The following is a 22,500-nucleotide window of genomic DNA, read 5'->3' as shown; positions in this document are numbered from 1 at the left end:
ATGAAAATAGCTTGCTTTCACTTTATAGGATCTTAGAAGAAAAAAGTAGCCACATGACAGAAGTCTAAGGTTTCCTTTAGGAAACCCAATATTTCCTTTAGGAAACCCAAAAACTCCATTCCACAAGATTAGAGGTTCTTATTCTGAGGTCCAGGAATAGGCTCAGGAGTCCAAGACCCCCTGATTCTGCACACAAAATTTTGTGTGTATAAGCGTATTTTCACAAAACTCTCAAGAGAGGTCAGCAACCTCCAAAACAGTCAATGAAAAAGACCTATTTGAAAGTAAAGATTTGTTTTGTCGGGACATTCACCACAGAGTTCTTTTACCTGGCAATTTCCCAGAGTTATAAGATTTTAATTTTGTGGCACCTGTAGGGGGTATACCTGCTATATAAAGTAAGACATAACCTGGATTAAAGATCTTGTACACCAGTTCCCTCTGCTGGTGGTACCTGTTAAGCTACCTGATTGGGCCCCAGGTCTCCCCTCCACTAGACCCCAAGAGTTCAGCGCCTCATCACTGAGCACCTCAAGGGTAGCAGAACAGTCTTAATATTTCTAGATTCCAGGGCCTGATGCAATGTTTTCTAAACAAACAAATATACAAATGAACTAATTAACAAGTCCTCGGTTGAGTCTGCAGCCATCAAAGAAGAGACAAATTCAGTTTCCAACCGCGGCGGGCAGCTGGATTCACTTGAGAATCAGACATTGGAGAAGGAAGCCCAAATGTCTCTGAGGCCTCACATCAAAAAGCCTTACCAATGCTGAGACAGGAGGCAGTTCCAAGTAGTGATATCCACACAGGCACTCTGGAGGCTTCATCCCAGCCCTACTATCTACCTGCTCTGTCACCTCAGGCATGTCCCTTAACCTCCCTGAGTCTACTTCATCATCGGTTAAGTGCAGATAATACGGGTACCTACCACTTCCCTAGCACTGGTACCCGGCAGGTGGTAAGCTTTCAACAAATGTTATGATTACCACAAGACAAGGCCTCCCAATGTATTTCCTGTTTCTTAAATACATTGCACGTTTGCACTCTGCCTAGAACAGCCTTCCCCATCTGGAGGACTCCTACGCAGTCTCTAAGGCCCAACTCAAATTCCCACTGCATAACTGTCCCAGAGCCCTGGCCCCTGGTGTGGCCAATAAGTGTCCCCTCACACCACTCCCATGCCCTGGGTACACACTGTGGCACTCAATTCCCTGTCTCCTAATTTCTTTTTTGTTTGTTTTTGGCCGCACTGCACGGCTTGCAGGATCTTAGTTCTCAACCAGGAATTGAACCCAGGCCACAGCAGTGAAAGCACCGATTCCTAACCACTGGATCACCAGGGAATTCCCTCCTGATTTCTTTATCTGCCTGCTTCCCATTCCCCCATGGCCAACACAGCTGGTGCTCAATGAGTTTGCTCAATAATTAGGCTCTACTTGGAGACCTCTGAATCCTGGGTGGCCAGGTGGCCCTTAACTGGCCACCTAGAAGACAATCAGGATGTACAACCTGCTCACATGAAACAGAAGCATGCTCCGGGGGAAGCCAGCCCAGAGCAGCAAGTCCTCCTGACCAGGATGGAGGAGTCTGTCCCCAGGCCCAACAACAGCATCACCGGTGCACTGTAGGCAGTAACGCCTACTTCCCATGAAGCCTCCAATTTTCAACAAGTCCTGAGAGAGTTCATTGAGAGAGTCCATTGTCAACTGCAGAGCCAGCTTCCACCATGAGATACCCCTGCAAGTCTCAACAGTGGCCTCTGCTGGGACACCCTAGATGGGCTTGCTTAGACCAAAGGACCCTCTCCGCACATGGACGTACCCCCAGGACAGTCTGCACCAAGCCCCCCGGAGCTGAGCCGCCTTCAGGAACCTGCTTGTTAAACAGAACCTGCCCGACCCTCCTCAGCTGCCCAGCCCGGGGTGACCCCCTGCCCACCTTCACACCCTCCAGGAGTGCCTGGGGGTCCTCGATGCCCTCAGGAACACACTTCTTGTTCTCCGGGAGGGATTCAAGTTTCTCCACCAGAGCTTTCAGGCCCTTCAGTTCAAACTCGGTGAGGTGGGTCCATTTGGCAGAGACCTCGGTGGCGGGAGAGCCGGTGGGCGTCTTGGGGTAGTCTATGGGCACCGTGGCGGACTTCACGCTGTCTTCTGACTCATTCGACAAAGTCCTTTTGAGGAACCGCATGGCAGGGGCTTTGGGCTTCTTCCCGGGGGCCTCCTGGTCCTCGGAGGGGGTGCTGGTGGGCGAGGCAGGGCCATCGGTGGGAGCTTTGGGCGTCTTATCTGCACCCTCCTCCTCTTCCTCCCCCTCCTCCTCCTTCTCCTCCTCCTGGGGCTGCTGCTCACAGGACTCCTCCTCCATCTCCAGCCAGGAATCAGATGAGAAGCCGTCTATGCTGGGCTTTCTTGGGGCATCTACGGGGTGGGGAGTGGGGGAGAATGTCACAAGAAAGACTGAGATGAACATCCCGAACTCCCTGTTGGAAGTAACCGGGACCCCCACGCACTACCCCTCCCCTTTACCCTGCAAATCGAGTTCTTTTGACAATTCTAATGGCCTCTGCCTCCCTCAGGCTCTAGAAAGGCTGGGGTCAGTCAGAGCTCTGCTTTTCCCCAGCCGTGTGTACCCTGACAGGTTGCCTCACCTCTCTGAACACACCTGGCATTGTACCTTTCAGTGTGTAAAAATAAGGCAAAAAGAGTACATATTATATGATTCCATTCATATGAAATGTCCAGAACAGGAGGAAATCTATAGAGAATGAAAGTAGATGAGTGGTTGCTTAGGGCTGAGGGCATGGGCATGGGGTGAGAGGAGGAGGTGGTAGCTCAAGGGTACAGAGTTCCTTCTGGGATGATGAAAATGTTCTAAAAATTGACTGTTCTGATGTTTGCACAACCCTGGGAATAGACTAAAAACCACTGAATGGTACACATTAAATGGGTGAATTGTATGATATATAAACTATATCCCAAGAATGCTGTTTCAAAATATAGGCAAAGAATACTTCCCCTGAAGGCTTGTAGTGAGGATTAAATAAGGCATCACAGAGCACAGTTCTTGGCACACAACTAGCACTCAAAAAAGTGAGGTGTCTCCCGAACACCCCCCCTTCTCTTTGGCAGATGGACTGGAGAGGCAGGGGGAAACAGTTGCAAGAAAATTTAAGAAAAAAATGGGCACCAATGACCCAAACATTGCCTCAACATTTCCTCTCAAGCCTGGAATGAAATCGGGAACTTTCTTCTATGGCCCTAAATTTCCAAATGAGAGAAGTGACCCTCAGTTGCCTGGTCCTGGGGAATGCCACAAAATCAAGCCTCTCGTCCCCACGGGAACGTGTAGCTACTGCAACAACAGAGGTTATCACACTACTTCACAGTCATTTCCCATCTCCTACCGGCTGGAAACTTCAGAAGAGCAGGCTGTAGGATTTTGGTATTTTTCAATGCCTGAATCATCTAACAGGAATGAAACTCACAAGAGAACCACCCCCACCCCACCCCACCCCAGCCGACAGAACTGAATTTCCAGGAGGCACTCCCCAGTAAAGATCCCGGGAGAAACATTTCCCCATCACATGTCTGCCCTGAAACCCCTAAAGTCAGGAGGGGAGTCAAGGGAAGGAAGGAAGAGGCTTACAGTGTGAAAAAAAAAAAGAATCTAAAACTCTTGGAGATTGCAGGAGAAATCGTGCAGACCCTAACGGAGACAGACCAGTCACATTTTTCTATCCCATGATGAGAAAGATGCAGTGAATGAGGCACAGTGACTCTAGCATCCAGGAAAAACCCTTCGGCAGTAACAGCGCAGAGGCAGAGGGGAAGAAGCACGTTCTTCCTACAGATTGCTCTTCGGGGCTGTCACAGCTAGATGCAACTTTAGGGTGGGTGCCTGTGAGTCAAGATTCAAGGACTGAGCCATTTTGGGGGGATGATGTCCCTTTAAGTAATGGCAGCAGGACAGGGCGTTGCAGCTGTGGCTTATAAAAGCTCTCTCCCTGCCTCTGTCAAAACCACCCACTGCTCTGCCAAGCTTGCATCCCCAGCCCTGGTCACCCCTCCCTCTAGCTTTTAGCTGGCCTGGGTTTTGAGGGACTGGCTGCATCTCTTAGGCCTCCTTCTATATAGACAAAAACCTAACCCCCAACACAGGGAGAAAAAAGAATCAGCTGGTGGCCAGGGAGGGGTTAAAAAAAAGAACCAGGATCCTTTGCTCTGTAGGGAGCCTGTCTCAGCAACCATGCCCGGGACTGGCCCCACCCCACATCTGCATAGTCAACCAGCAAGACTTGGGGGCCACCAAGATGACTCTGTTGGGGTCACAATTTCCTTCCCTTGGACTCTGTATTCCAAGTGGGAAACTGACAAGGATGGCTTCCCCTCCCCTCCTCAAGGGTCTCTAGGAATCTGCTGACACTCAGGCTCAAAAATTCCCAGAACCCAGGACTCCCAAAGCCCCACTGAAAAAAATTATTCCTGCCCCAGCTGAGCCGTCGAGGCGGCCAGACTGCAAGGCTCACTCACCAATAAGCATTGATTCTCTCTGGTATTCCTGAGTGAGGTAGGACCGCTGGGTCACACAGTACACGTATCTCTCCAAGACATACCAGCACATCTCATAGTAGAAGGGGTAACGGAATTTGGGCTGCACCTGAAAGCAAAGATCCAGGTGCAGAGGTCAGTTTCTGGACGGCAGAGGGGAAAGGAGGGAGAGAACGGCACTGGGGTCGGGGGAGGGGAAAATTCCTGGGGGTGGGAGTTATTTTCATCATCTTAGCAAGAGCACAAATGATGGGAAGGAAAAATGGGGGTGGGCTGGAGGGAAGTGCTGGAAGGGGCAAGATACCAGCATGCACAAATGAGGAGGAAGAGCGGGTGAAGAGGCCTACGTAAGAGCATCATTTCAAAGGTCCCTGAGCTTTGCGCAGGGAAAGCTGTACGGGGTCCACTTTGTGCTTCTGTGAGATACAGAGAAACAGAGTTGTCTCCTGACCTGCTAATGGAGGGTGCGGGTACCTGCGGATGCGAGCCCCTGCCTGATTCTAGCTACAACAGGCACAGGCTCCTTGCTGGTTCTCCAAAATTCTACTACCCCTCCCTCCCCCCTTGAAAAACAGAAATCAAACCCCAAACCTTAACCATTTGCAGAGACAGGCAGTCAAGCATATCCAGTACCCAAAGAGGGAGGCCGCAGGAGGCGGACCAATGAGGATGGAGGGGGCGCGGCCTCTCCTACCACAGGGGCGGGGCCTCAGAGGGGTCCACCTCCTGCTCCTCCCTTACAACACCTGGCACTTCCAGCCTGTATCTCCACAGATGACTCCCTCTGACACAAGTTCCTGGTGTGACCCTGGACCATCCTAACACTGGGGGACACAACCCCGAGTCTGGAGCAGCAGTCCAGCTGGAGATTCTCTTTTGGCTGTTTCTTACAGGGGAGGAAGTATAGGTGCAGAGAGCTTTGTGCATCAGAGCTGTGAAAGGTCCAGCCCCAGGGGGATTCTGATGGGTGGCAGCATGGGGTCTACACCGATGAGATGGCAGCAAGAGATGGGGAGGAAGAAATACCACTGATGGCCCTGGCACAGAAGAGCCTTCCAGAAACTACATCCCGAGCAGGCAAGGGTGGTGGGAGGTGGTCCCTGTCTACCACGTCTGGGCCCTCTTCTGCGAGGCTACACATGGATCCCACATGTCCACACTCACTCCTGGACCCTCTCACCAAGGGTGGGTCTGCCTTGAGGAACCTGTGCAGGAGCCAGAGACCCCTCCTCACCTCTCCTGTCCTCCAGGAACTCAGGGAGTTGGATGTCAAGGAAGCACACTCTCCCACCTTGCTTTGCTCACAACCAACAGGCGACATTCTACATCTGGGAGGAAGGCGAATTGAATACAAGCTGACCTGGGTGCTCCATCTGCCCTAAAATACTATTTTCCTGCATCTCTCAGTGCCCACCTGGAAAAGGCCCCCACCCTGCCCTCGGAGAGTCTCAGCTCCAGTTCCCCATCCACCCCAGGCCCCACTGACACAGTTTCCAGCTGCGAGGCCTTTTTCCCACACTGAGGGAGCCTCGCTTCTCCCATCTGCGTCCTGGGTCCATTTGACCTCCCTGCCTCTGGTGGATGGTGTGCTTTGGAATGAGATCCTGGCCGCCACATGCTTTTGAGCTCTTCAGGGGGATGCATGGAGTTGGGAACATCATCTAGCGGTTTCCTTGGCTCCAGCTACTTTCCCGAGAACCCCAGTTTTATCGCTGGGAGAGTATTAATCTTTTTTCAGTCATTGGATCAGTGTCCTCCAGAGTCTGAAAAGGAGAAAAAGGCTCTTTGGCCTGAGGCAGACCCTGTCCTCCTGTGAAGAGAGTTTGGGGAGGGGGCAGTTCTCAGCCCCACCCCCACTCCAGAACAAGGGCCAAGCAATTTTGAAACAAATCATCAAAACCTACAGAGCAGGCTGAGGACAGGTAGGCCTGCCTCTTCTCAGACCCTCACTCACATCTCCTGACTCGATTGGTAAAACACTCAAGTTGCTTTTGACTTTTCCAATTTGGGAAACCGTCTGAGCCACTCTGCCCTGATGGGCACCATGGCGCCTGAGAATCTTTCTAGGTTAGGAAAAAAAAAATTTTTTTTTTTTTTTTGGCTGTAGTTCAGGAGAGGAAGATAAGTCTCCCCTCACTGTTGCTGAACCCAAGGGAAACCAGCTGGGTGAAAACAAATGCTGATGAAGGAATTCAAATTCTTTTTCGTTTTTTGTTTTTTGTTTTTTTTTTTTTCTTCCAAGAGACCACCACAGGGAACAAAACTTGCAAAGAATTGACTTACAAACGGGTTGTCGCCTTCCACCCTTCTCCTTCAAAAGGTTTCAGCCACATGCCTGGGAACATTAAACACACGATTGCTCAACATTATTTGTTGACAGCTTCGGAGCCTCATCAAATTGAGTTGTTCACCGAAAGGCAAGGCAGTCAGAAAGCAGGCCATGCTCCCAGCCTGGGGGTGGGTAATCAATCTATCAGCGGGTCTCAAGGGGTCAGTTTGAGTTCCCCAAGGTCCATTTGAGTGGCACCTGGCCTAAGCCCTTCCTCTTGGAGCTGAGTGACTTCAGGAGATCAGAACCAAAGATGTTTTGGTGCATCTACAGCTCCCAGGTCTCAAGGACTTGAAAAACTAAAATAGGGTGGGTGGGAAGTGTCTTAAAATTTGTTTTTCTCCTGGAAAAAAAAAAAAAAAGTCAATGGAAGAAAAAAAAAATCCAATGGTAGGGGAAAGGTGAGAGGAAGGGTAAATTATTTGCAATTTCCAAATAGATTCACTGGCTGAGAGGGAATAGGGCATGTTGGCATTACCTTTCCTGAGAAGGCTGCTTTCACTAGAGCCATTAGGGAAAAAAAAAAAAAGATAAATATAAGAGAGACGGCAGTTTAATGATCAATTGGACCATTCCTATCCCTTATCAAGCTAACTGGAGTTAAAAATATGTAGTGAGAGTTGTCGAGATGTTATCTTCAAATAATAAACATGCAACACAACCATTCTTCGGTGTTATCTCTTCACCCCTCTGCTTACCTTTAGAATGAGAGGGGAAAGATTTAATCTACAAAAGGGGGTCGGGAAATGAAAAACCCCCCAGTCCCAGAATGCCTGCACCTGTGCGTGCTTGCCTTATGGACAGCAGGGTAAAATCACCTATCATGCAGCCCAGAAAAATTCAAATCATGAGAGCAAGACATGCTTCCTACACACAGGAGAACATTGGGGTTCCCCTGGTCTCTATGGGGTGGTCCCCCACCTTGGGCCACAAAAGCAAATTCATCTCTCTAAAACAAACCCACACCATGGGGCTTAGAGACTGACAGTTTCCTCTGTCCCACCCTCAGCATTTGGTTTCCAAGCAAAGCCATGTTTTAGGACTCTTGAAAAACTATTTTTAAATGGCCATAACCTTCTTAAGAAAGCTCGCAGGGATATAAAGAATTAAGTTGTAGCGAGCTGACAAGGAGCCCTGGCATTTTATCTGGCTTCCAGTGCTCTCTCTCCCCAGCATCTTTTGTCTGCCTTGGCTCCTAAGACATAAACAATTGGGCCTTGTAGCCAAGCCCTCTCCAAAGACCAGAAATCAAAGCAGATTAAACAGCCTGCCGCTGGTTCCCGCTCAGCCTGCCCGCCTGCCCCCCCCCCCATCCACCTGCTTCAGGAAACCAGATGGGGTGCCCACTGAGACAACAGGGACAGTGGGCCTTGGGGGAGGGGGCGCTGCCATACTCGTGTCCACGTGGGTGCGATATTCCATGGCAGCTCAGCATGGTGCTCGGGGTTCTACTCCATTACCCTCCCTCCCACCTCCCGCAGACGGGGGAGGGGGATCTGGGCTCCTAACGGAATGATGAGGCCCAAATCCACTGAGATGTATGATCCAGATTCCCTGGGGGAGGGGGACGGCTGCCAAGTGAGTTCCTGAAGCCTTTAGAAATCCCAGCCCGACTCTGGCTTTCAGGAATTGCCTGGAAAGTTGTGGGCTTGACTTTTTTCTCCTTTTCTATCCCACACCTACTTGTCTGCTCACAAACAAACTGGCCCATTCATCAGGGCTGGCCAAAGAACAGTTGGCCAGAGTCCCAGACAACACTTGACCCAGATGATAGGATGACCACTCACACCCAAATGGTGCCTTTCTCTAGAACGCCACAGGGCAGCATCCCCCAGACCAGGGCTGGGACTGGCCTCCCCGCCAGACCCGGAAAGGGATGGTAGGCAGGCAACAGAAAAGAGAGGCACAAAAATCCACAAAGCAAGACCCAGTCTCTGCAGATCTGGGCATCCCAGCAGCAAACTGGCCTATCTGAAGAATGTACATTTGACCTTGTTAACACACCTACCTGCCCACTGAATATGGTTCAAAGTGGTCCCCAGGAAACCCTTGGACGAGGTCCCTCAACACTGGGGCTATTAAAAAGGTCAGATGCATACACAGTGGCTAAGACTTTGACTCATGTATGTGATTCCATGCAGACCAAGGCCTGGAAACAAGACCAAGAAAGGCACGAACCCTGGGCACAGAGCATCTGCTTCTATGAGATGTTTCTTTAGGGTCCAGGCATGACAACCCTCTCTGGGAAAAAAGTCAACTCCAAGGCAAAGCCCAAGAAGACCAGGTGTGGTCTATCCATACAACGGAATATGATTAAGCCATAAAAAGGAACAAAGCACTGACAAATACCACAACGCAGATGAACTTTGAAGACACGATGTTAAGTGAAAGAAGCCAGACCAAAAGGACATTTTATATGATTCCATTTACATAAAATATCCAGAACAGGCAAATCCATAGAGATAGAAAGCAGACCAGTGACTGCCAGAGGCTGGGGAGGGGGGAATGGGGAGTGACTGCTACTGAGTATGGGGTTTCTTTTTGGGGTGATGAGAATGTCTTAGAAGTGATGGCTGCACAACATTGTGAATGTGCTCAATGCCACTGAATTGTGCACTTTGTGTCTGTGGATTATATCTCAGTTTAAAAAAAAGAGAGAGAAGAAATATTTGAAGAACTGTAAGAGAAAAGAAGACGTAGGCCCTTTTTGCCCCAGTTTCCCACTCTCAGACCTGTCTCAAATGCCTGGGGACGCTGGGTCAAGTTCCAGCAAGGAAGAGCCAGTGCTCTTCAGAGGAACCTCATGGAATGGAACAGAGCACAGCAGAGGGCCCATGTCAGGTGTCTGAGCCTTGGCCCCTGCTCCTAGGGCATGGGGCTGGGGGTGGGATGCAGTGTCTGAGAAACCGTCAAGGAGAAAAGGGGACCCTCCCCCAGCCACAAGCAGACACTGAGGCAAAACTCAGACAGTCCCTAGGGGACTCACAGACACTGGCTTCCTCGGGGTCCTACATCACATCTGGGGTCCCCACATGGTCAAGACCTGCCTACCTTCCAAGGTCCAGCCTCCCCCGCTCCAAACCACCACCACAACAACCATGAAATCCCCCCACTCCCTCACATCCCTTTATACACGTGGGAAGAAGGAAGAGGCACGGTTCCTGACATCTCACGGTGCTTTCTCAAGAGATACTTCCTCTTCAACAGGGGGTTTCGGCTGTCACCGGCCTGGAGGTGAACAGAAACTCCCGGGGCTCTGGGTGGGGCTCTCGCGGGCACCCCCTGCCCTGCAGAACCAGGACCAAGACCCGGCTTGAGGCAGGGAGCAGGAGGGACAAGGGACCAGGAAGGACTTCGGAATGACCGTCCCGTGCACCCCAAGCACCAGGCAGAGCTCGGGGGCCGGTGTGGCCACGAGAAGAAAAGGAAGCCGCCTCACCCGCGTTCTGTCCTCGATCTCGTAGATCCGCAGCTGCATGGGCACGTTGAAGCTGTGCAGAATGTTTCCGCCGAACACCAGAGAGTCTACGGGGGTGTAGACTGCATGGATCCAGCCTGGGGTGGGGAGGGCACAGAGAGGGTCAGCCACTGGCCCTTTGGGGCCCCTCACTACGCCCACATGCAGAAGGGCGCAGGAGGCCCAGGTGAGCACCCAGGGCCAGAGGGAGGATGCTTGGGCCGCCTGATGCCGAGGGCTGAGCTCCTGGCGGGCCTAGAGGACCCAGACCCGAAGCCCCACCGACTGCTGCTGGCAGTGACCCCTGGCTAGCTCAAGTCGGTCCTGGGCAGCTGCAGACCAACCCCCTTGTCCTGAAGACCTTGGTGATGAAGTGTTACAATGGACCTGGCTGCAGCAGCCAACAGAGAGGCAGGCCGTGTCCCTCTCCCCTGCAGGCCAGGGAGCTGAAAACCCCTCACTCAGGCTACTCATATGTCCTTAAGCCTTTTCCTCATCAGGAGGTGTCAAGGATTGCTCGGGGCCACAACTAAGGGTTGTGACATCCCGCCAGAACCTAGATGCCTCCTCTGCCCGAAGCCACCCCCTGCCATCAAAATCCTCCAAGGCCCATTTCCAGGTGGTCTCCTCAGCCACACGACACCTGCATCCCCATATCAGTTCTGCTTCTGCTCTGCCCTATAACTGCTGACAAGTCTCTCTCCTGCCGACTGCAGCTTATTAACACCTTGGGGCACGGCTTTTTCATCTCCCTGAGCTCCTGGCCCAAAGGCTGGCACTGCAATCATGAGAAGGATAATTGAGGACTACCTTTGTACCAGGCACTGGCCTGAGGGCTTTACAGGGCTCCTCTCATTTAATCCTCACAAGACCCCTACAAGGTACATGCGATATTCACCCCCAAATTACGGACGAGAAGACTGAGGCACAGAAAAGTGAAGTCACTTATAAGGATTGGAACCCAGGGAGTTGGCCTCCGCTTGGTCCATGAAGGCTAGAGACAAAGCAAGCCGCCTAATTCCTTCAATGATGGACTGAACGTGTGTCCAGTGCTCAACAGTCCTCCATGCGGCTCCTGGCTACCATACTGGACAGTGCAGAGCGAGGGGAGGGGTGGCATTATAACCCACTCCCATTTACAGATGCTGAAACCGAGGCTCCGAGAAGGAAGTCACTTGCTGAATGACGTCACAGCAGGTGAGTGACAGCGGCTCCATTTTTAACCGCCATGCTGCACTGCCGCTGCATCAGAGGCTTATTAGCACAGGCCTGGGAGTCCCGGGAGACAGGCCTGCAAACACGGAGGGGAGGCAAAAAGGGAACCAAGAAAGACAGAGGTGAAGACAAGGACAGACAGAGGCCAAGGGACTCACGGTGAAAGACAGAGGGTCAGCAGAGGGGAAAGGGGACAGACAGGGGCAACCTGAGATCCCAAGCCTTCTCCACAACCCTGAGCCTAATTCATTCGCTCGGAGGCAAAGTATAGAGGCCTCCCCGCCCACGCCGAGCGGGAGCAGTTCCAGCCTCTTTCCTCGGTGAGCCGAACACGCCAGCCCTGAGTCACGGGCAGCCACGGGTGGCCACGGCTGCCGGGAGCCGGGCTGCCACCTGGAAAGAGAGCTCGGAGGCTGCGAGGCCACTGCTGGCATCTGTGTCAACACTCTGGGCGGCGGGCCCTCCCCTGCTGGGGACCATAGGTGGGACAGAGCTGGTGGTGCTCAGGGGAGGGCAGGGGAAACCCGCCAGCCAGGAGCACAGGAGCAAAGGCTTTATGTAACCCGCTTCTGCAGTTACCCGCCCACAGCTCTGCCCGCCGCTCTGCCCGCCAGGTGTGCCCTTGCCTGCCAGGTGTGCCCTTGCGGAGCTACCTGGGATCCTTCCCCACCACCTCCCTGCCCCCCGCCCCGCGCAGCAGTGCGGCTGCGTCTCTAAGTCCCGGTTTCCCGGTTTCCGGGACTTCCCTGGCGATCCGGTGGTTAAGACTCCGCGCCTCCACTGCAGGCGGCACAAGTTCTATCCCTGGTCCGGGAACCAAGATCCTGCAGGCCCCGCGGCGGGGCCAAAAAAAACAAGTCCCGGTTTCCACATCTGCTTCAGCCTCTGCGCCTCAGCTGTGTACCAGCTGATATCCTCAACTGTACATTTTTTTTTTGTTTCTACCAAGCGGAGCCACACTGTCTATTACTATTGTTGTTACCACCACCAGCATTATTTAAGCAACATTTCCTAAGACTGGGACCTAGGACGGCCGGGTTCAAGCACATGCTCGTGGTGGGGTGAAGCCTGAATGGGACAAGGATTCCTGGGTCCCTTTCCTATGCTCCTCGCATGCCCACCTAATGCCTATGAAAGCCCACGTCCAGGGGCCCGGGTTGGAGACTGTCCCCAGTGCTGACTCACCACGTGGCCCGGGGCACCTGACTGTCCCCTCTCCTGGCCTCCACGTGCCCGTGTGAAATGAAGAAGACCACTGCTTCCCTTGTAAGAACTCAAACCGTGTAAGCAACTGCCGCTGATATTCGTGGTAGCCCCGTCCATCACGAGGGCTTTGGAAAGAACGGCACCCTCGTGAATCTGCATTCATCAGCCCCGGACTCTCCCTTCTGGAAACGCAGACTCACTTGACTTACACCTATTCCCCTGATGTGAGAGGTGCTGTTGCGAGGAGAGGGGCAGGGAATCTGTACTGACATTCCAGGGGTTCTAGAAGCTTCTCTCCACTCTCCTCTCCTCCCCAGGCCGGTGCCTCGCAGGTAGGTCAGGCAGCCTGGGCTGGATTAGAGTAGCTGCCCAGCCCCTGCCCCCAGCCCTCCTCACATCTGCTCCATTACTTAAACGCTTGCTTCTAGGACTTCCCTAGTGGTGCAGTGGTTAAGACCCGGCGCTTCCACCGCAGGTGGTACTGGTTCCTTTCCTGGTCGGGGAACTAAGATCCCACATGCCGTGCAGCGCGGCCAAAAAATTTTAAAAATTAAAAAAAAAAAAAAAGATTAAAAACAAATTTTTTTAAAATAAACATTTGCCTCCAGAAGAACCAGGGAGTGGAAATAACGGCGTTCAGAAGCCCCATCTGAACCCACCCTCCCAATATTCGTTCATTGCATCCCAGGAAGCACGAGAGAGCAATTGTTCCCAGACTGGTGACTGCACCGGGGAGGCTGGCATCTGCCTCCTGCTTCCAGGCCAGAGTCCCCAACAACATGAAGGCGATTAACAGAGGCTATCAGGCCAAGCGACAAGGGACAGATCCAGTCATGGAAGGAAAGCAGGCAACCCACAAAACCAACTGACGGGTATTCTCTGGGACGTGAAGGGCCGAGAAGGCCGCGGGGGCACATGGTGTCTGACCCACAGCCCAAACGCTCAGGGTTCGGAATGAAAAGGCCCCTGACCCACATTTGTGTGGCTGCTGCAGGGATAAACCCAAAGGTCCCAGAACTCAGGGGTGCCTCACAGAGGCCCACGGCCTGCTTCCTTCAGGAGCACCCACGAACTCCCTGTGCTGGCCACTGGGGGCTGGGCACTGTGGCTGCCAGGATGAAGCCAGGAGGGCCTCTCCTCTCTGGGACCTCATAGCTGGTACCAGGGGCCCAAACTGCCAGGCCACGGGCTGCATCAGACCCAGGGGCGTGTATAGTTTGACCCACCTGTGTTATCAAAATGGGGAAATTTCAGGCTTCCCTGGTGGCGCAGTCGTTAAGAATCCGCCTGCCAATGCAGGGGACACGGGTTCGAGCCTTGGTCTGGGAAGATCCCACATGCCGCGGAGCAGCTAAGCCCATGCGCCACAACTACTGAGCCTGCGCACCTATAGCCCATGCTCCGCAACAAGAGAAGCCACAGCAGTGAGAAGCCCGCCCACCGCAACTAAGAGTAGCCCCCGCTGGCTGCAACTAGAGAAAGCCTGCACACAGCAACAAAGACCCAATGCGGCCAAAAACAAAAACAAAAAATTAAATTAACTAAAAAAAAAAAAATGGGGAAATTTCACAAGGCTATCTGAACTCCTTTCCTCTCCAGAAAAACGAGAAGATGGGCCCACCAGGCTGGAGCTGAGCAGCAATTCCCCAGTTTCCCAGAGCCCCTCCACCCCAGCCTGCTTCGCTGCCAGCCTTTCTCTGCTCTGTACTCATTTTACAGATAGATCATCTCAGGTCCAAGCCATGTTATACCATTAAATAGCTAGGAGTTACTGTTTCTCAGACTTGCCCAAGTCTAAGAAATACCTGGGGCTACTGTGAATTTTACTACAAGGCAAGGATGGGAAATACTTTCAGGCCAGCCCAAGCCACGGACCCCAGGGTCCTTCCCAAGCCCCTGTACTGGGCTCCACCTGCTGCTACCTGGCTGGACATACACTCACAATGGAGTGTACATCTCACGTCCTCCCCAGCACGTTCTGCACTGCCAAGTGGACCCTTAAGAAAGTTTATTAAATGAGCACATAATTCTCCCAAAGTCACACAGCCGAGAAGGGGGACCAGATCCCAAGCCTGCTGATTCCCAGGCTGACAGGGAACCAGGTGGGTTCTCAAACTAGACACACCTGGGTTCTCATCCTGTCCTGTCACTTATTAACTGTGTGACCTTGGACAAGTTTGTTCACCTCTCTGGGCCTCAGGAAACTTCACTTTTAAAAAGGGGGTGGGAGTGGGGGTAGGGGGATGTTTCCTTACATTCTTACAGAGAAGTGATGTACATAAAATGATTGTTGCTCAGTAATGCAAGTTATTACTATTAACTACAGTTCACCTGGGCAGGTGAAGCCAGAGGGGGAACTGGCCATAGGTCAGGTCAAGGGAAGGAAAAAGATGTCACCAGTTCCACTGCTGAGTTCCAACTCCAGCTTTCCTTACTCCTAATGACCAGGCTGAATCTTGGTGACTCCCGGGCCACTCCCAACTCTGACTCTGACTCTGTGTGCCCTGGCGAGGCCACTGTATTCCCACCTCCTCCACCTTCGAGAGCTGGCCAGCTCAACGGGACAAATCCAAGCCCCTTTCTCCAGGTCATCTTACTCCTCAGTCACCTTCAACAGTCTTCCTCTTCCAGGCAGCTTTCCTGGACTAACCAGGAATGAGGCCTGAAGAACCACCACCTCTGAAGCATAGCTAGCACCCAACCCCTTCACCCTCAGACAAAAGAAGAAAAAGATAAACCAAGTCTCACAAAGATACTGTGACATTTAAAATCTTCCTAACCCAATGGCATCCATGAGCTTTCACAGAGCTGATGGTGAGGCTTGAGGCCAGCGTGAGGTAGGGCACATCTAAGGTCACACTGTGGAGGTGAAAACCCAGGTCAGAGGTGGGAAATGCCAGAATTAGATTCTCCACTTTCCACACCCAAAAGCTCACATGCAGTGGCGGGATTCCCCAAGGCTCTCTCCCCAAAGCCACATCCCAGCTACCAAAATCTCAGATGTGCGTCTGGTTCAGAGGGTGTGAAGACCCAAGATGCTCAGCTAGTTCAGTGACTCCAAAACTCTGGTCCTTTAGTTTTCACTGGTTGACAACAAAATAAGAAAAATGAAGATGGTATAGATTCTCATAAACTCAAACCCATCAAATTTCAAGTAGTAACTGTCCTTTATTTTGGAATTATGTACTCCCACCTTTTTTAGTGTCAGAATAGTCCTCCTTTCATGAAACATCAGCAAAAGTAGCTGACAGGTTGTTTTTTTAAATTAATGCCCATATTTAGCAAAACTACAAGATAATAACGTTGATATCAGTTCCCAACTTTTTTTTTTAACTTCATGAAATCAATGTCTGGGAATCACATGTACACCCTGCCCTTGAGAAGGTGACAAATTCCAACTGTCCCGTTTTTGCTTCCCAAAACCCAGGAAAAAATTCCTAGTGTCTCACTCAAGACTGTTAGGGTCAAAAGTCTTTGCTGAGTTCTAAATAGACTCCTACCAGCGGCAGTTCAAATCACGTCCCCTCTTCCTACCTTCAACACACAGTCACACCCCTGCTGGGGCTTAGATGCTACTTCTTGAGACCTTTTCCAACTTGCTTAAGGCACCAAAATTAACACCCTTCCCATCCCAGATCGGGGGAAAGCAATGGGCCACCTCCCAGTTCTGAAAAAGGCCCTGCGAGAGAAAAACGCCTGTCCTCCCAGGGAGGCTAAGGAGGCCTGCACTCAGGGGACAGAGTTGGGAGGGATCTTGAGGATCCCAGAGTTCAGCCTCACCCTGCCCCCACTGTAGAGATGGGACAGTTGAGGCACAGAGAGGGGAAGAGATCAGCCCAAAGTCACAAAGACAGCAGCAAGGCCAAGAGCACGCCAGCCTCCCTTTGACTCTACCAGGGCCAATCTTCCAACACCTACAGAGTGGCCTTGAACACGCTGCAGGATACCACCTCCTTCCAGGGTGTGCTCCATAAATGCTGCCCACCAACTGCAATTCCCTCCTGTCCCAAGCAGCAGTCCCTCCCCTCCCGGAGTCAAGCAGCTCCAAGGATGGACCTGAGGCCCTGACAATAAAGTCACCCCCACTAAACCCCGCCACCTCCAAATCCCAAACTTCCCTAATAGTGAAATCTCTGCCCAACTTTCTAGAAGAGCCCGCATGTGCAGGTCCCATCCCCATGGTGGGAACTGCCACCACAACCGCTCCCCCTTCAGTTGACACTGACTTGATGTCCAGACCCAAGGCCAACTCCAGTCCAACTCTCAGAAACTTAAGTGTGACCAGCTTCTCCATCCAATGGATCTTAGTGGCCTCAAAGGAGGCCTTGGATCCTAAGATCCAAGCTTCCTCTCAGTGGCAATTTCCCTGCAGGCTCCTTGGCATATGGCCTCTACTTGTGTACCTCCAGTGACGGGGAGCTCAGTGCCTAGCAGAGCAACTCATTCCAATACCACTTGGCTATACCTCGTCTTCCAAGATATGATCCTTCAACTGGCTGGTGGCCGTTACCATACACCTTCACTTCCTGGGTAAAACAACCCAATTCCTCCTTCAAATTCATCTCACCTGATATGGTATCCAGACTCTTCTCTCTCTCGAGGTTGACTTACCCACGAGGGTAAGTAATTACAACCCACGAGGAACACAGTCTCCTACATGTGGCCCGACCCTCTCACTCTATACAGTGGGACTGTCACCTCCCTCATGCTGGGTAAAACACTTCCACTAAAATGTAGCCTAAGATTCCCAGGTCATCTGCCACATCCACTAGTGACTCAGCCTGTAACTGGCCAAAAGCCCTCAGCCCATCTCCCAGGAGCTGTAGGCAAATAGGTCTCGGTTCACTCAGTCCTCACTACCACCCTGGGAAGTCTTCCATTTTACAGATGAGAACATTGAGGCACTGAGATTAAGTCATTTCCAGGAAGTCACGCTTGTAAGCCGCAGAGCAGGAATTTGAATTAGGGTGGGGTTTTCTGGCCCCAGGGTCCATGCTCTTAATTATTGCCCTCTTCTATAGTTGTAGTTAATTTTTTTTTTTTTGAAAGGGGAGAGTCCAAGTACAGAAATTGACCTTGATCCCAATTACATTTCATCTTGTTCTGCAGGAAGGAAGCTGCCACTCTGGGCGCATTCCCCTCTACCCTCTTCCCCTGGGCCAACTCTCCCTTCTCCCCTCCCCAGCCGTCAGGATAAAGTTGCCCCTCCCCTCCCCACGGGACCACCCTCAGAAATCTCAGCAGGACATCTTGGAGGAAGGCATTCAAACTTCCCCTGAGGGAGGGCCCTCAGGAGGCTTTCTCCCCAAGAGAGAATTCTAGCCCACAGGCAGGAAAAAACAGGTAAGATGTGAGAGGCTACTTTTCCCTGCCGCCTGAGGCCTGCTTCTCTCCTTCTCTCAGGGACTGCCAAGGGCAAGGAGGCCCAGAGAAACCCCATCACTTGGCCTAAACACCGGGCTGAGGCCACCGGGCCAACAGGAGGCTGCTAAGAGTCAGTGGCCGAGCAAGAGCCCAGAGCCAGCCTCGCGGGAACCTACCGGAAGGGATGAAAAACGTGTAGCCCTGTTTCAGCTCAATTCTTTGGCATCGCTCCACACGGTCTCCCAGGAAGATGTCGCTCTGTTTGCCTGACAGCACCCACTCCTCGTACAGTGCCAAATTGTGCAAGGTTGGAGGAATCAGCCAAAAGATCTTAGGAGGAAAAGGAAGCAATCAGTTAAAGATCCAGGCCAAAGTCTCTCATTTCTTCCAGGTTCTGCCACAACCCAGAAGACAGCCCCACCTGCCTGGGAGCAGGGAGGATGGGGGAGGACCCATCCCCAGGGACCCTTCCAGGATCAGGCCCAAAGGGTCTCTGGGGTGGCAGGGAAGGCTGTGCCGCCCTTCTGGGACACCCCTTGCCCGCCTTTAGAGAATCTCCGTTCCAGCTGAAACACCAGGGTGGGAAGACTTCCTGGACTGAGTGGAACATTCTTTCTCCTGAGCCGTGGGCTTGTCAGGGAGGTGGGGGAAGGAGAAGAAGGGGAATTTCCTAAGTTGTAGGATAAAATGGCCCAATAAATAAAACCAGCTTGTGCTGGCTCTGGAGAAGGAGGAAAAACATCTGGAACCAAGAGGGATGACTTCCTACCCGGAATTTCTTCCAACACATTCGGTTAAGACAAATGCACACGCAGACCCAGAGGAGCAGGGCAGCACACACGTATTCTCAAGGAGCACCCACATCCGTGCAGGGACCCCTATGCCCCCACGTGGACATGCACACAGGAGCAGACACAGCAGGAGCACCCTGAACACATGCCTCACGTCCTTCCTCTGGGTGACGTCTGTCCCTAATGTAAACTGTTCTTGCAGGCAACTAGACTTTTAAGTTAAAAGGTCCCAGTGCTGGAGCTGAAATTATAGCTGGGGGAAATGAATGCTGGAGGTTCTTGGGAGCCAAATCTGGAGTTCTAATCTGGCCTAAGATGCGTAGGACACTGGACTGGGTAAGCAGGTGTGAAAGGCTGACCAGATGTGATACAAAAGAGTTGACCTTGACCTTTCCCTCCAGAAGAAGACAGAGGGTGAGGAGTTGACCTTGATCTTTCCCTCCAGAAGAAGACAGAGGGTGAGGAGTTGACCTTGATCTTTCCCTCCAGAAGAAGACAGAGGGTGAGAAAGTCCTCACAGGGCGGGGTCTGGCTGGAGGCGGGGGCAGAAGCAGAAAGGTGAGCGAGCCCCTCCATGCACAAACAGCCAGGCATGCACAGAGATCTGAAGAGACTCAACTCACCTTCCCACCCCGGAAAACATGGTACCAAACGGAAGTGCCTCCAAAGTCGATGTGGAAGTCAGTGAAACAACCTTTCACGCTCATCAGACAGTACCTGCAGCACAGAAGTGGGGAAGCAGAAAAACAATTCAATGCCTGAATCACAGGAGGTGAGCAAACAGCTTCAGAGATGCTTGACCTGCTGCCCTTTTATAAATGCTGACACTGGGGAATTTTCTTTTTTTTTTTAAGACCCAAATCTAATCGGAGTTCCCCATGGGGGAAGCCCCTGTGATCAGGTGGCGAATCTCAAGCATTGGCTACCTGCCCCCAAGGCTGGGAGAGGCATTTTTGTTTTCAGGTTCCCAAGAGAGAGCTGGCAACCCACAGGCCACTTGGTTCCTTCCTCGCAGACGGTTTTTACTCTTGCCCCACCCCTGCCTCCTACCCAAGCAAGAGGCTTCATTTCTGCTCCTTTCAGCTCCTATACCTGCAGTTCTCCCAAGCTGCCAGGCCCCTTTGCAGCAGCTGCGCCCTCTGGAATTCAGCTGTAAACCACCTGTATAGCTTGCCAATTACTAGTCCCCATTCATCTCCTCATTCATTCAACAATCATGTACTGAGAGCCAACCAGTGGTCCAGCCCAGAGCTAGGCATGGCACTTAGAGAAACGCATAAGACCCCTGCCATTAAGGATGAAACACTCTTAAGGGAGCACTACCCTGGGAAAGTTAAATGGCAAGACGAACTGCAAATGATTGCAAAGTAAGCAATGCAGCTGAAAGTGTATAATTCCACGTATGAAATGTCCAGAGTAGGCAGATCTACAGAGACAGAGAGCAGGTTAGTGGTGGCCAGAGGCTGGGGGTGTTGGGAGGAAATGGGGAGTGACTGCTAATGGGTACAGGGCTTCGTTGTGGGGTGACAAAAATGTTCCAAAATTGATGGTGGTTGCACAGCTCTGTAAACATACTAAAAACATTGAATTGTACACTTTAAGTGGATGAATGGTATGTGAACTGTCCCTCAATAAAGCTGCTAAAAAAAAGTAAAGTGATAAAGACCCTGGGGGTGGGGTGGTGGAGTGGCAGAGAGGGAGGGAAGGAGACAGAGAGGGAGAGCCTGGCCCTGAGCGGCTTGGACAGAGGGAGGGCATTCGGGAGAAGAAACCTGCCAGCAGCCCCCCTTCTAAGCTCTAGCAACTGCCAGACAACCCACCCTTCCTTACAGGAACTCACCCGTCCCCTCCCTCCCCCCTCCACTTGCTGCCCTCCTAGGGGTGGGCAGAGCTTAGGAGGAGGGGGGACAGACAGGCTTCCAGGTCCGGGCCTGGCAGACGGCAGTGCCAGGGCCCCCTCCCTCTCACCCACCCCTTCCCCCAAGAGCCACAAGAGCAGGGCTGGGGCAGTCCCCCACAGCTCATGCTCCCACACCTTGGCACCTCCGGAGGCCCGCATACACATGCTTACCCCACTGACCTCTTTTCCCCGCTGCACTTTGCTTTTCCATGGTTTGGGAAGAGGAGAGGAATGGGGCGGGGACGGGCAGGGAGGAGCCAGCAGCCTGAGAGGAGATAACGGTGGGGGCCAGGGGGGACGTGGGCTGAGCTGGTTAGGAGGCTGGAGGGTTCCAGGCGCCCCCTCCCTCTGGTTGCCTTTTGCACCTCACATTCAGGTGGACCCGGGGCTCGGCAGTATGCAGGCGGCGTGCCCCGCGTCCCTCCTCCGGATAGGCTGGAAGGAGCCTTAACCATGTGTCTGCAGGAGGCTGACAAATCAGAAGGCCTTCCTGCACATCAGAGCCCCGCTGCCTAGCAACCCCATCGGAGGGGTGTAGTTGACAGCACAGGACGCAGCCCTGTCACGAAGACAGGCGCGGGCTGTGGTGCTGGCGCTGGGGTTGTTAAAGTCCCAGCTCCAGCTCCGGCTCCGGCTCCGGCTCCGGCTCCGGCTCCGGCTCCGGCTCCGGCTCCAGCTCCGGCTGCACACCCTGTTGCCTCCTCCCAGCCCACCCAAGCCAGGTCCCCACTCGGAAGGCCTGGGTGATTCCCTTCTCTCCAAGGAACTGGAGGGGTAGGGGGCCTGCTAAAGCCCCAGTCCACCCCACCCCCATGGACCACACCGGCCTCTTCTCTCCAAGCACCACTTCAAAATATTAGTCCTCATTTTCCTAAAACCACCTCTTCTCCTCGGTTTTCTTCTCTTTCTTTAATCTAACCTTGGTTTCCACCTCCTCCAGGCCTGAGCAGAATAGTCTGGGGAAAACAATTTAAGTGTTTGTGGGGTAGAGAAAGGTGAGGTGCTTCCTTCGGTCTGCAGCTGGATACCCACCCAGGGGCCCAAAGCAGAAAGGAGAGGAGCTTGGCTCTTGGGCTCCAGGACCCAAGTCGCCCTGGCCAAACAGGTCGTCCACCTCCAACCTGCCAATCTCCTGCCGCAACCCCAGCCTGCCCAGCACACGCGGAAACGGAATCCCTGCGAGCTGCGGCTGCTGCGTACGAGGGAAAGTTCTCCAAGTTGAGCCTGTGTCTGCTCTGCCTTCCCAGTCACCCTTCAGCACCCTCCGAGGCCCCTCGGAGCTTGGGGGCGCCACTTCCAGCCCCGCCTCTCCATGAAAGGCCCCTCCTCCCATGTCCCTCATTTCCTGGCTGCCAGGCCTGGGCCGCCCCTCCTGCAAGGCAAGTGCACGCTTTAGGGTGGCCAGGGTAGCTGGGACGGGGCGGCTTTTGTCCCGGGGCCCTACAGCCGTCACCCCGCCTGCCTCCTCGCCTGCCCCGCACTCATTCCGCGTTTCCCCCCTCACTCCTGCTTCTCGCTCGCTCTGGCGCTCTGGCGTGACGCCTTTGCACTGACCTCTAACAGCTTCCTCTTCCAAAGCACACCGCAGTCACATGGGCACCCCGGCTCGGTGCCACGGCCGCTAAGCTCTCGCCGCTGCCGGCCAGCCGGCCTGGTTTCCGCCTCGGCCGCCCCCTGCCCGGAAAGCC

At 53.0% G+C, this 22,500-nt stretch overlaps 1 protein-coding gene across 6 annotated transcripts in view; it reads right to left on the bottom strand.

Annotated features, from left to right (window-relative positions):
* The window catches only part of KDM2B (lysine demethylase 2B), a 123,760-nt gene that overhangs the window by 66,097 nt on the left and 35,163 nt on the right, over window positions 1-22,500 (bottom strand). For 4 of the 6 annotated variants that reach the window (XM_068562386.1, XM_068562388.1, XM_068562387.1 and 1 more), the window contains 5 exons: window positions 19,536-19,629; window positions 18,298-18,451; window positions 10,319-10,434; window positions 4,533-4,659; window positions 1,939-2,420 (listed from right to left, as the gene is read on the bottom strand). In XM_068562386.1, coding sequence (XP_068418487.1) covers window positions 1,939-2,420; window positions 4,533-4,659; window positions 10,319-10,434; window positions 18,298-18,451; window positions 19,536-19,629 — 973 coding nt within the window. Of the gene's footprint in view, window positions 1-1,938; window positions 2,421-4,532; window positions 4,660-10,318; window positions 10,435-18,297; window positions 18,452-19,535; window positions 19,630-21,844; window positions 21,868-22,366; window positions 22,453-22,500 lie in introns of those variants that run through there. The other 2 variants (XM_068562390.1, XM_068562391.1) reach the window with 2 other exon arrangements.

The sequence above is a fragment of the Eschrichtius robustus genome, chromosome 14 (assembly GCF_028021215.1).
Source record: "Eschrichtius robustus isolate mEscRob2 chromosome 14, mEscRob2.pri, whole genome shotgun sequence".
Taxonomy (NCBI): Eukaryota; Metazoa; Chordata; class Mammalia; order Artiodactyla; family Eschrichtiidae; genus Eschrichtius; species Eschrichtius robustus.
The sequence above is the reverse complement of the archived record's forward strand: the minus strand, read 5'-3'. Positions and strand labels throughout refer to the sequence as shown.